The 14,476-nt window shown below is 40.2% G+C and overlaps 1 protein-coding gene across 1 annotated transcript in view; it reads left to right on the top strand.

Moving 5' to 3' along the window:
• Positions 1-13,824, top strand: part of LOC126486412 (probable small nuclear ribonucleoprotein Sm D2) — a 44,549-nt gene extending 30,725 nt beyond the window's left edge. Inside the window, exons 3-4 of the mRNA XM_050108946.1 lie at positions 13,235-13,369; positions 13,583-13,824. Coding sequence (XP_049964903.1) covers positions 13,235-13,369; positions 13,583-13,687 — 240 coding nt within the window. The 3' untranslated portion in view covers positions 13,688-13,824. The remainder of the gene's footprint in view (positions 1-13,234; positions 13,370-13,582) is intronic.
• The last annotated feature ends 652 nt before the right edge of the window (positions 13,825-14,476 follow it).

Genomic DNA, 14,476 nt, shown 5'->3' with positions numbered 1-14,476 from the left:
CAAATTGAAAAGCCATTGTGCGCTTATACCACAATTCAGTAATGGTGCAAGGTAAAATTTTTTGAAGCTGTTTTGACCTTCCCAATTAAAGCATAATCACACATAAAAAACCAAAATATTTAAAAATGGTCAAGCAACCAACTTAATTTTTATTAGATGCATCTCATTATCTACTCCTGTTGCTTTAGAAAACTTCATGAGTTTATCTTTGTTGATATGAGTCCTAACTTGTGATTGGTGAGGTTACATGTCTTTTAGCTCAGAATACAATATAAAACATAAGCCAAATCCTTAATTAGGCTGTTGATTTTTTTCCCTACTGTTCAATGGGCTGCATACTAAAAGTGTGTGTATGAGGGTAGAGGCACAGAATCATTGCTAATTGGGAGAAGCATACTAGAACATTATTTCAACACGCAATAAACAATAAATAACATGCAGTAGTGGAATCAGGCAATTTTTGTTCTGTTTACTTGTTTCATGTAAACATAACAATGCATCTGCAGTTGCAAAACCATCTAAGGTTAACAGTGTTAGTTGTCAGGGTTTCTGACTACTTTGTGAACTGAAGACCTGAGGGGATATTATAGCTGGAACATCCTACAAAAATCTTTATCTAATCAATGCAAGATGTTGGGTGTTTAGGAATGCTGGGAAAATAGGTGAGGGAGCGGTTGCTGCTTGTCGAATGTGCATTCTTACTGCATTTCCATAGTATTTATCATGGGCTAGTGGAGATACGCCAGGATGTTTATGGAATCAGAGTGTATGTTGCAATATCATGTAAGAATGTGATTGTCGTCACAATCCTGTGCCTTGTGCCTGCTGCCTTTCCTTCCCAACAGTCAACCACTCCCCCCATTCTCTTGTTGTTGTTGTTGTTGTTGTTGTTGTTGTTGTTGTTGTCTTCAGTCCTGAGACTGGTTTGATGCAGCTCTCCATGCTACTCTATCCTGTGCAAGCTTCTTCATCTCCCAGTACCTACCGCAACCTACATCCTTCTGAATCTGCTTAGTGTATTCATCTCTTGGTCTCCCTCTATGATTTTACCCTCCACGCTGCCCTCCAATACTAAATTGGTGATCTCTTGATGCCTCAGAACATGTCCTACCAACCGATCCCTTCTTCTAGTCAAGTTGTGCCACAAACTTCTCTTCTCCCCAATCCTATTCAATACTTCCTCATTAGTTATGTGATCTACCCATCTAATCTTCAGCATTCTTTTCTCTCCTTGTGTACTCCATTTGGTACAACACCTCATCCCGTTTGAGCTGCAGTGCCAGAACAAATGTAGTGACCAGGACAATATACCTGTGTGTGTGTGTGTGTGTGTGTGTGTGTGTGTGTGTGTGTGTGTGTCCTTATTGACCATTTAATGTTTGACGAGGTTTCTGAAATTTGTAGAACAAAATTTGGTTGTTAAAGTCTGCTTAAAAGTAGAAATTACTGGTTTTCATCTGAAAAACCACCAATATTTTGGCATAATCTGTATGTTACTGAATTTAGCCTATGTTAAAATTCAGAAGTAAGAAACACATTTTTTTTTTGTTTTTCCAAAAAAATTCCTGCCCTGAGATACAGGCATCCAAAGATGACACTGTGAATACCATTTTGAAGTGCAAATTTCAGAAAAAATTCTAAAATTCTGTATCTCTGGAACAGTTCTAGATATTTTGTTACAGTTTTTTTTTTTTTTTTATTTGAAAGATAATTGCTTTATGATTACAGTGGTATCCTCCATTTGGACACATCTGTCACCTTTTGAATTTTTTTCAAATTTACAGTAAAATTCTTTTTTCAAAAATGTTGATTAGTACCATGTAGTACTATATTCTCTATAAAGGACAGTTTCCAGTTTTAAGTTGGACAGGTTACATTTAAAAAAATCATTTTTTTAACTTTAAAAGCTAATGTATATCTTTAATGATGTTGTTTATTACTAATTTCTTTGTTACAATGTTTATTTCTATTGCCTTTTTGCAGTTTTTTCTTATCACTTTCTTTGTTTATGTTATTTCTTTTCATTTTCATTGTTGCAAATATTTCTTACTTTGTTGTAGTTTCTTGTCAGCTTCTTTGTTGTGGTTGTTCATTGCACGTTTCCATATTTTAGTTTTTCAGTGCTAATTTGTGTACTAGTTCTGTGTTTTCGTGAGGAATTTGTCAGCTGACACAGTTGCAGTGTGTTTTGTGAAAAGGACTATGAAATGTCTTCTGACTGGGGCCACAGGAAAGTGAAATGTGCTGACTATTTGCATATCCATAAAAGAATGATATATAAGACAAACAAAAAAAGACTTTGTTCAGGTTTGGAATAAAAGTTCTCATTTGAAGACTCTGTTTCAAAGTGAAGATGTTTCCAGGGATGACTTATTGTGTTCTAAATGTTTTGACAGAATAACAACAATGATAGTATCTGAACAAGGTGAAGCCTCCCATGGTGCAGATGATTCAGATTTTACATCAGTAGAGGAAGAATTAAGTACCCTGAATGTGTCAATTACAGAGGTAAGTGTTAGTCCTGTTAAGAAACCATGGTCAGTGAATTCGAGTCATAAGCTCTATGCATCAAAAAATCAGAGAGAAATTACTGAAGTTGTGGATGAATACACTACTGCAAAACTGACCACTCTCTTCAAAGTAGAAATTCTATCTTCAGAAGAAAATGAACCAAAGCACTCTTGCCAGGAATTTTTCACAAATATCAATTCAGCTGTTGAATATTGTGCAGCCTACAGTGAAAAGCTGCAAGTTTTAACTATTATTCCAGAGACATTTTCAAAGAAAAAAAAATTTGAACCACATTCCATCAGTACATGGTAGACAAATCAAGAAATGTCAGGTCTGTAAAGGAGTCTTTGGAAGACAGATCCCTATTATGGTCATCCTGTAGAAGCAGCTCAAGTTCAAATAGTGCAGTCATTTTTTCTGGAAGATAAATGGGACTTCTCACCTGAGTGCCAACAAGAAGACACTATAACTGTAATTGTTGAAGGTCAAAAATTTGTGAAAGTGAAGAGGTACAAGACTCACTGTATTAAAGAAACATTTGCAGTTTATAAGAGGACCTATACAACTTCACAAATTGGAAGATCAAAATTGTATTCACTACAACCTAAGTGGATAGTTCCACACCCACCTAGAGATGTCTGTTTATGTATGTACTGCGCAAATTTTGAACTTTTTGTGCTAACTTTGAAGAACTTCCTGGAGCACATGGCATACGACACCTTGATCGGGTGTGTGAAGCAATTAGTAGTCTCTGATGTAAAGTGAAAGACTTGTATGTTTCAAGAATGTGTTGACTGGCTCGGAAAGGGAGGACTGTCTTAACAGACACTTGGCCTGGAAGACGTGACAGATAACTCTCCCAAAATTACATATGCAACATGGGAGGAAAATAAACTAATTAAGACAACTGTTGCCTTTGACAGTTTCATTGATGAACTTGGTAAATGGTCAGTGGAAGCAGTAGCACACCAGCATTTGAAGAAATTGCAACAACACCACGTTGCAGAAGTGAAAGAGTGTACAGGCTGAAGAAATATGTTAACTGCTTCACTGTGATTTTGCTGAGAACTGGTCTGTAATTCTCCCACAAGAAGTATAAAGGTATCGTTGGAGTAGTGACCAGGTTTCAATTTTTACAGGAGTGACATATTTTCAAAACAAGACCACAAATGTTGCAGTTATAAGTGATGACACAGGCCATGACTCAGCACATGCTTTGCTAGTGATGTGCAAAATTCTTCAGCTGCAAGCTGGGGTAAAGAAGATCATCATTATTTCTGATGGTGCTCCTCGTCATTTTAAAAATTGCTACCAGCTGTTTGAATGGAGTAAGTCTCTTGTGCCAACTGACTGGGTATGCAGTGCTACTGGTCACAGGAAGGGGTCTTGTGATGGTGTAGGCGGCCTGCTGAAGCACCATGTTACAAAACAATCTTCCAGACCAAATACAGCTGTGATTCAGAATGCTGAGGATTTTACGAGAGTCATTAAATCTTACACATTCATCATTCTTTTGTCCGAAGAGGAAATCCAAGAATTCTGTGAGCAGAAAAATTAATAATGGTCCAAACAAACTACTCCTGTGGAAGGAATTCAGAAGACACATTTTTGGACTCAAAATGATGGATGAACTCATATTATTCACTTTAAAGAGCAAGAAAGAAGAAATTTTGTTTATTCGGCCAACACCTCAGAAACAACAGGATGATAATCAGATTCACAACCTGAGAAAGGGGGATGTTTGTGACGTGTGTGTGACTGTGACTGACTGACTGACTGATGGGCTGGAGAGATTAAAACACCAGTTAAGAGTTAAGCGAAATTTTAGTGAACTTTATGCTACCATATGGACCAGCTGCTGGATATAGGTTTCCAGCTGAAGGACAGAAACAGTGTCATCAGGACTCACTTCTTGTTCACAATGTTTTGAAGATTGTAAGTGTTCCTATTCCTTTTGGTTCAACAGGCAAGCATCACTCTATATAAAATGAAGATACTGAAGCAGTGGAACGCATTTTTAGTTCATTGACTGGCAAATTTCAGTACAAAACAGAGTGCACAGAAGTTGTATAAATTGAAAATTTGGATCAATCACGTACATTTTGGAACCATTTAAAATTCTTGGAAAATGAGTCTCTTATTTATCTTTCAAACCTAAAATTATGTTAAATGAGGCTATGTTTTGATTTTTATGGGCCTGTTAACCTGATAATGTGGTAATAAAATAGGTTTTATGTATGGCAAAAATTTCAGTTGTTTATAAAACCTGTTCAGCCGAAAAGTGGTAGCTCTCCTTTTCAGGGAATATAGAACTATATGGTACTACAGAAAAAAAAAAACAATATTTTATGGATTGGCATTGTTGAAAAAAAAATATTTCCATGAATTATATAATAAAAGTTCAGAACAGTATAGCAAAAGAACTTTGACGGATAAGTCCAAATGGAGGATTTCTTTGTAATCATAAAGCAATTATCTTTCAAATAAAAATACCCGAACAAAATGTCTAGAACTGTTCCAGAGATACAGCATTTTAAAATTTTTTCCAAAAGTTTCATCTTCAAAATGGTATGTGCAGTGTCATCTTTGGAGGGCTGTATCTCAGAGCAGAAATTTTTTTTGGCGAAAACGATAAATTAGTGTTCCTTACTTAGTCCTTCATTTTAATGTACGCTAAATCCAGTAACATCAGAGACTATGAAGGTAAGATTTTTTATAGTCTGCCTGAATTGATATGAACTATGCCTATTGTTTGCAGAAGCAGAGAATATATTACAGTTATTGGTAGAATTGTCAACATGTGTGTTGTTGAAATATGGTTGCGATGTCTCAGAGGTAATAGAGTACCCATTAAAATCCCACCATGTACAATATAATAATCAGTAACTACATGAAGCGAAGACTATAATAGACAGTAGTTGTTACAATTAAATATGTTATCCTTTCTTTCCAGTATCCATTGCGAAGGTGTTTGTGCTGCACACAGAAAACTTAAGTTGGATATGCTGATAATGAAAACAAGGTAGCTGTCTTTTAGGCAATGGTCAGTTTATTTATGGTGGGTCACAAGCTTCATATGGTGGGTCACAAGTTTCAGACGCAACTGTTTACCCTTTATGCCCACCTGTTATAGATGAAGAAATTTATTTCAAATTAAATCTTCTTTGTTTTCATCTTTTCAGCGTAACTTAACCCAAAATCTAAAGTCCAATTGATATGGCATTTCAGTGAATCTATCTTCTCAGAATCATGAATGCTACAATGCCACTTTTACTGTGAGAGAGCTAGATCATGCTCTCAGTTCATCTCGATCCTCTGCCCCAGGGCCAGACGCTGTCAACATTCAGATGTTGCAACACCTTTCTCCTGTGGGCAAGAACGTTCTGCATAGTTTGTGCATGAAGCCACTGTCATACTAAAGATGGGTCGTTTGAACTAATGGGTTCAAAGGAACGGTTCACAGAAATGAACAGAAAGAGTGAGGAATGAATTCTAAGGAAAGGTCTTTCATAGTTCACTTCGGCCGCGAATTTCTACATATAGTTCCCAGGAATGGGAAACGGTTGGTCTCGTTCCTGCAACGGCACGTCCGCCGGTCTCGTTCCAGCGTCGGTCCCATTCCTGCCTTGGCCTTGGCCTCGGCCTCCTTCACGTGACCACTCTTTGCAGTTCCACTGCCGACTGATCATAGTTAGTTCAGTATCGAGTTGCGTTCAGTATCGAGTTGTTGTTCATTTCAGTTCTTTTCGTATTTTTTCAGCATCCATGACCGTTTATAAAATACATTTTAATTATTACATAAAAATTATGTGGTAAATACATACATTTTTTTCAGGTAACAAAATGGCATATCAGCTTACTTCGCTATTTCGATAAATAACAAAAGAAATACTTGTAAAAAGGCAAGATTTTTTATTATTACACATGCAAAGGAAGTCGGCACAGCACACGCGAGTGCCATTTTTCATTTTTCTTCTTCTTCTTCTTCTACTTTTTTTTTTTTTAATCCAAGGTAAAAGGGCATTGTCATTGTTGTGGAAGGCAGATCGAGTTACAACCAGATGAAGCCGACGCTCCATAATCGAGTGTCTGGTGTCACATTTTGTAAAGAGAATATGATAACTTCTACAATATTATTTCAGTGGTACAGGGTGGTGCACAAAAAGTCGGCCCCGTGTACGAGACTGCTCAGTTTCGCCCACCAATCAACGTCTATTGTTTCAAAGTTGTTGTTTGCATTAGCTTGCTTGTTATTTCTTCACTGCCTAATTATTACACGTTTATCTATTCTGCTCATAGTGGTCAACAAATTGTGCGCAACTGGCAAGAAGTCTGTACTCGGGACCGGTTTTTCGTGCACCACCCTATATTATTTCACTGCGATCAGCCATATAATGCTAAAGTTGGCTAAACGAGAGGTTTTGCAGAATCACAAAAATTAAGTGTGTGAGAATCCTGTTATGAATAAAAATTCTGTACTCCAGAGGGAGGCAAGTGCCCCCTCTTGTCACCTTCCATCTTCAGTCACCTATAGTACTAATTTTTCGTAAGACCAAGCGCAAATGTGTGGTGCAAGAGTAAAAAAGAGCGATCACCAGTGAGCTAGTTCCCAAGGATGAAAGAGTTTGCCCATCTATATGTAATGCGATCACCAGTGAGCTAGTTCCCAAGAATGAAAGAGTTTGCCCATCTATATGTAATACCATACCTAAGTCTGGTAAGGACAAATGCCTTCCTTCTAGCTACTGCACCATCTCTCACCAGCTGAGGTTGCAAGGTGATGGAACACATGATTCATGCCCGGCTTGTATGGTGGCTCGAGTCGCACGATTTACTAGTTGTAGCACATTGTGGATTTAGAGTGCGCCGTTCTGCAGTTGACCATCCTGTCGCTTTTTCCATCCATCATGAATGGTTTTCTGCGGAAATCCCAGACTGTGGCTGTGTTTTTCAATTTGGAGAAGGCCTACAACACCTGCTGGAGAGCTGGTGTCCTCCGTACTCTCTACACGTGGCTGCCTGCCCTGCTTCCTTGAGGAATTTTTAAAAGACAGAGTTGTCAAGGTGTGTGTGGGTTCTGCCTTGTTGGACACCTTTATTGAGGTAAACGGTGTGCCTCGGGGTTCTGTCCAGAGCGTCATCCTCTTTGCTATCGCCATTAGCCCTATAATGGCCTGTCTCCCACCGGCCATCTCCGGCTCCCTTTTTGTTGACGATTTTTCCATCTATTGCAATTCTCAACAGACCTGTCTCATTGAACGGTGTCTTCAGCCATGTCTTGATCGTCTTTACTCATGGAGAATCTACAATGGCTTTCGTTTTTCCACTGACAAAACCATTTGTATGAATTTCTGACAGCCTTTTACGCCTTGGTCCTGTTGCTTTTCTGTTAGTTGAAACTGTGAAATTCCTGCAGCTCATGCTCAATAGGAAACACTCGTGGTTCTCCCATGTCTTACCTGGCAGCTCACTGTACGCGGTCCTTTTGTATCCTATGTGACCTCAATGGTACTTCTTGGAGTGCAGATCGAACCACCCTCCTCTGCTTGTTCTGGTCCCGTGTCTGTTCGAAACTAGACTAGGGGTGCTTTGTTATGCATCAGCACGTCCGCCCCTCTAACGCTGTCACAAAAGTATCCACCATTGTGGCGTCCGTTTGGCCAATGGTGCCTTTTAAACTAGCCCAGTTGAGAGTCTGTATCCTGAAGCTGGCGAACTACCACTGTCCTACCACTGTGACTTTCTGCTCAGCAGGTATGCAAGCTGTTTGTCAGCAATGTGTGGCCATCAAGCCTATGCCTCTTTCTTCGATGACTCCTTTGATTGTCCCTGCTCTGTGTTACCTTCTGGAGTCTGCTTTAACCACTCCCTCTGGGGGCTTAACTTCGTACTATCTGCAACTTTCCCAGTGGATGTGAACCCTTCATGACCTTGGCTTCGTGCAGTGGCCTGTGTTCACCTTGGCCTTTATTCACTTTCTATGGACACTACTCCAGCCTCGATCTATCGCCTTCAGTTTCACGACCTTGGCATGGAACTTTGCAATAGTACGTTTGTATACACTGATGGTTCTCAGACTGGCCATAGTGTTGGGTGCGCCTTCGTCATTGGCGTCGATGTGTTTCTGTATCTGCTTTTCGGCACACTGCTCAGTATTTACAACTGAGCTCTTTGTCCTGTATCAGGCCATGGAGTACAACCAGCGACACAGGTTTTTCAGTTGTGTTCTCTCCTCACTCTCTCAGTGCCCTTCAAAGTCTCTGTGCGCTGTACACCACCCATCCCTTAGTGCAACGGATCCATTAAAACAGTCACTTGCTCACTCTTGATGGAGATACTGTGATGTTCATGTGGGTTGCTGGTCATGTCAGTCTGCCATGAAACGAGGCTGCTGCCAAGGCTACAGTCCTTGTACCTCAGCCCACTAGTTCCAATATGCCCTCCAATGATCTGTGTTGTCGTCTGTCAGGGGGTGGTGTTGCTTTGGCATCGCCATTGGTCCTCCCTTCATGGGAATAAACTACAGATTATTAAGCCTCTCCCAGCGGCTTGTATGACCACCTCTCGACCCTCTCCCCGGGAAGAGGTCATTTTAACTAGGTTGCGTATGGGCCACTGTCATTTTAGCCATCGCAATTTGTTAAGTGGCGCTACCCCGCCACTTTGTGCACATTGCACCAAAGTTTTAACTGTCCACCATGTCCTGACGGAATGCCCTGTCTTAGTTATTGGCCGTTTTAGCAAACGACGCATGAGCTGTCGACTGTATTTTACTTTTTATCCATCGTAGTGATATGGTGAACGCCATTTAATTTTTAGTCCTGGACCTCCATTTCTCTATGGTGTATTTTATAACCCTTTCTTCATGTCCCTGTTTTTATTTGTCCTCTGTTAATGTCAACTGGGACTGACGTGTAGTTGTTTCTTAACTCCTCTCTGTCTTTGTGTTCTATAGTTTTGACTTGGGTGCTTATGACCCCAGTTGTTTTTGCGCCCTAAAAAAACACACACACACACACACACACACACACACACACACACACACACACACACACAGTGAATGTCGTATTCAATATTTTTGGGTTCTTGACCACACTTGGACACCAGTGTCTCTTTAAAATGTATTTTGTTAATAAGTTGTCAACAAATAACAAAATTCACATTGCTTAATCTTTCTAGTGGTGGCCATAAAGTACCTTCTTACATGATAAGCTGCAAATTATGGATGAAGGGCAACAAACAGATTCCATATTTCTAGATTTCCAGAAATCGTTTAACACGGTAGCTCACTGCAGGTTGCATATGGAATAAGTTCACAGATACGAGTGGCTTGAACACTTCTTAAGCAATTCAGAGTGGCTGCTAGGTTTGTTACTGCTAGGTTCGGACAACACATAAGTGTTACAGATATGCTTTGGGAACTCAAATGGCAATCCCTGGAGGGAAAGCAACATTCTTTTCGAGAAACATCATTGAGAAAATTTAGAGAACCACCACTGAAGTGGACTGCCGAATGATTCTACTGCCTCCAACATACATTGCGTGTAAGGACCACAAAAATAAGATGAGAGAAATTGGGGCTGATAAGGAGGCATATAGACAGTCATTTTTCCCTCGCTCTATTTGCGAGTGGAACAGGAAAGGAAATGGCAAATAGTGGTACAGGGTACCTTCCGCAACACACCATATGATAGTTTGCACAGTATCTGTCGATGTAGATGTAGTAGATATTATTGAATATGTGTTGTTTTACAGAATTACTGGTGTGCAAGTGGGGACCAAACTCCGAAGATACCTGATAAAAGGTATTTTTGGAGTTTGGTCCCCACTTGCACACGAGTAATTCTGTAAAAAGCATGTTGTTAATAAAAGTGAAAACAACTGACAATTTTTTTTCTCTGGGCATAGTCACCCCCAATCCTTTGATAGTATGGTAACTATTAGTTCCTTCCTTGGGGGGAAATAAAAATTGAAGAGCAGGTCACTGAAATCAATGGCAGATTCTTGGTCTAGCCTTGATCCTGTTACAGATGGATCCCTCTCACCCTGGGATAAGAGTGCGCAGTGCTTCATTTCCAGCTTTCCACACACTAACCCTCTCTCGTCTAGAAGAAAAGAGTTAGCTGTTCTGGAACCTAAGATAGTGTCTTCCTTTTCACTTTCATGTGGGTCTGTTGGTCACACTAAATATGTTGTCTTCTGAAAGTAAGCACTGACCAATTTTTTCTCACAATTTGTCCTGTTTGTAGTATTTTCCTTCTGTCTATTAGGTCAGTCAAGATCTAGACAGTACCTGCTACTTAAATATATCTGGTAGGTAAAGTATCTGTCAGGCCAGGAGTTCAACAAAGGTTTTTGCTAGTTACAGGCAATGCTTTGTCAAATAGGCTAACCGGGTATGCTTGACGGTCTGTTGATTTCAAGCAGCAAATGCTTGTCTCCAGCAAAGGATATTGTTCCTCCAACAGTACTGCGGGACAAGTGCTTTGGGAAAAATGACTTACATTAAAACTTATGCATATTTCTTGATCAAAACATTAGGTAGAGTGGATGGAGTGTTCACCAATGCTGGTTCACCAGTATGATTTCACAAGTTTGGAGTAAAGTGCTGGGAAATTCAGTGTGCAAGTCAGTCAGACGTACTTGGAAGATCCTGTCATGTGGATTGCCATTAACATTGAAAATTAGAAACCGTACTTTTAACACTAGGAAAAGACAGATTTCTACTTCCTGTAAAGAAAAGATGTCAGGTTGCAGACAGGTACAATAAAGACATTCACATAAAGCTTTCAACCACAGCCTTTGTCAGTAAAAGAGAGACACAAACACCATTCATACACACACACAAGCAAGCACGTCACATACGACCACCAACTCAAGCGTATCGGGCTGTATGCAACTATCACATGGGGTGCAAGCAGCAATCTAGGGGGACGGGCAAAAGGAAGGACACACAAATGCTGTCTGGTGGAGTGTGCAGGGACTAGACTGCCAACAGACAGAGCGTCAGGAGGTTGTAGGGCAGGGAGGTGGGGAAAAAAGGTGCGGAAAAGGTGAAAAGCAGGGAAAGACGGGCAGATGCATTGGCAGAGGGCTGCAAATAAACAGGGTGGGAGATGGGAATGGGGAGGAGTCAGTAGGACAGAACGGTGATAACTGTTGGATGGAGAGTGTGGGGACCATACATTACAATAGGTTGAGGCCCTGTGCAGTTCAGAAAAGCTGGTGGTAGGAGGGAAAGATCCAGATGGCTTGGGCAGTGAAGCAGCAATTGAAATCAAGGGTGTTACGTTAAGCTGCATGTTGTGCCTCAGGATGGTCTACTTTGCTGTGGGCCACAGTTTGGTGGTGGCCGTTCATCCTGGTGGACAGCTGGTTGGTAGTCATACCAATATAAAACTGTGCAATGGTTTTAGCGGAATTGGTAAATGACGTGGCTGCTTTCACAAGCGGCCTGGCCCCTGATGATGCAAGATAAACCTGTGACAGGACTGGAGAAGAGGTGTTGGATTGGTTGATTGGGCAGATTTTGCACCTGGGTCTTCCACAGGGATATGATCCATAGGGCAAAGGGTTGGGATTGAGAGTGGCGTATGGATGTACTACGATGTTGTGCTGGTTGGGTGGGCAATGGAACACCACTTTAGGAGGGGTGGGAAGTATCTCGGATAGGATGTCCCTCGTTTCAGGCCATGATGACAGGTAATAAAAGCCCTGGTGAAGGATGGTTCAATTGTTTGTCTGGTGTGATGAAGGGGACATTCCTTTGTGGCTGGTTGTTGGGGGTGATTGGAGGGTTGGGGGTGTGAGGGGCAAATAGCACAGGAGATCTGTTTGCAGCAGATCTCACCTCCTCTGTCCTATCATCTCCTCCCCATTCTAGTCTCCCACCCTGTTCATTTGCAGCTCTCTGCCAACACATTTGCTCACCTTTTCTGCTCCTTTTTTTTTTCGCCACCTCCATGACCCACAACCACCAGATGCTGCACCTGCTGGCAGTCTAGTCCCTGCACACTCCACCAGACAGCATTCGTCTCTCACCCCACCAGTACAGTACTATCTCTTCCCCTTCTGCGCTTCCTCGAGATTGCTGCTTGCATCCCAGGTGATAGTTGCATTCTGGCCGTAGATGCTGCAAGTCATGTGGGCTTGGGCGTGTGTGTGTGTGTTTGTGTGTTTTGTTTGTTTTTGTGTGTGTGTGTGTGGGGGGGGGGGGGGGTATTGAAAATATTCAAACACTACTAAATTTCATTTCTTGAGATATTGTTCAAAGCAACATTTTGAGAACAGTGGTTGTGCTTGTTTGAAATCTTGGACAGTTCGACATTTGGCAGAGCAAATCTAAACATGAGCCTACTGGAAAACAGTGATCCTAAAGACACTTCGTACTCTTAGGTGAAAGGGAACTTAATGTCATGTTTTTGGAACCACGATTGTCAAATGTGGAAAGGAGAAAGCTAGAAAGTGGAGATGGGGCTAGCTACTGGAACTCTGAATCCAGACACACTAACCAGGTTTGGAGTAAATGATAATTTGCTTTCTTAAATGTAAGAGGAAAGTCTATGGAAACACACAGTAGAGCAACTAATATGTAATTATGTGCAAGTTGAAAAATAAAATTTGATTCATTGTAGGTTTTGTGCTTGCCATATAGTTACTTTGGAAGCATATTTAAGAGGGGGTGATGTTAATGATCAATTTGTGTAATGCCTGTTAAAAATAGGTACTGATCAACTGCCGCAACAATAAGAAATTACTTGGTAGAGTGAAAGCCTTTGATCGTCACTGCAATATGGTGCTTGAAAATGTCAAGGAAATGTGGACAGAGTTACCCCGAACTGGTAAAGGAAAGAAAAAGGTAATGTTGGAATAAATATTTAAATGTGTGAAGTTGATGTAATGGAATTAAATGAAGTTAATTATTGCTCCATGCTTTAACAGGAATAAGAGAACAAATGGAACTGTTTATATGTAGATCATTTTGTTCTAAATTTTGAATGAATGCTTGTTATTTATTGTGGACATATTGTTCGTTGTATAATGTTGTTGATGTAAATTTCGGTGTTTTCAGGCAAAGCCAGTAAACAAAGATAGATTCATATCAAAAATGTTTCTGCGAGGGGATTCAGTCATACTGGTTCTTCGAAATCCACTTGCTACAGCAGCTGGAAAGTGAATAACTGTATAAAAAGTGGGACTGGAGTGTGTTGTTTCTGTGGATTTGTGGATTTCAGGACTTGGAGAGATATTTTGACTAATTTTTATTCTGTCTGTACAAACTCCATTCATCTAATAAATAATTTGAATACAGTATATATTTTTGTTACTGGAGATACATATTGTGATCTCTCTGAAACTTTTTAAGTGTTGAGTTACTTTTTTCTATTTTTTCCAGTGCAAACTTGAGTTTCCAAATATTAATCATTCTGAAAATTCTATACAGTGCCTCTTAGTTAACTTCGAAATGTTTGCAACATCAAACAGCTTATGCATTCTCTAGAACTCTAGTTCTACAGATTTCAAATTTTTTGATAGAATTATTTAACATTTTGACACTGCTGCTTGGGGTAAGGTTTATTTTCCACCTCGTGCATCTGAATAGTTCCCCTTGTAAGCTGTCCCAATCGCTAACAAGGCTAACACAAAGTTGCAACTGTTTGAAAACGGACTATGTTGTTGTGACTGTAGTGAGCCGAATGCGTGTTTTGTTCGTACAGTGGAAAAAGACTAAAAGCTCAAAATGTAGAGCAATTTTCTGGTCTTTAAAGTGTGCACAAGCATCAACTGCCATTGATCCGTAAGTCAGTGTCACTTCTCCTCAAAGTTAGTCATGCTGGTGCAATTTATTCTGTAGGAAAATTAATGCATCTCATGGTGGTATACTTTGTTCTTCACACAAAACTGTTAATACTCCTGGCATGGCCATTCAATGACAGATTTATATACACTGTGTGATCAAAAGTAT

The sequence above is a fragment of the Schistocerca serialis genome, chromosome 1, assembly GCF_023864345.2.
Source record: "Schistocerca serialis cubense isolate TAMUIC-IGC-003099 chromosome 1, iqSchSeri2.2, whole genome shotgun sequence".
Classification (NCBI taxonomy): Eukaryota; Metazoa; Arthropoda; class Insecta; order Orthoptera; family Acrididae; genus Schistocerca; species Schistocerca serialis.
This window is presented reverse-complemented; position numbering and strand designations above follow the sequence as displayed.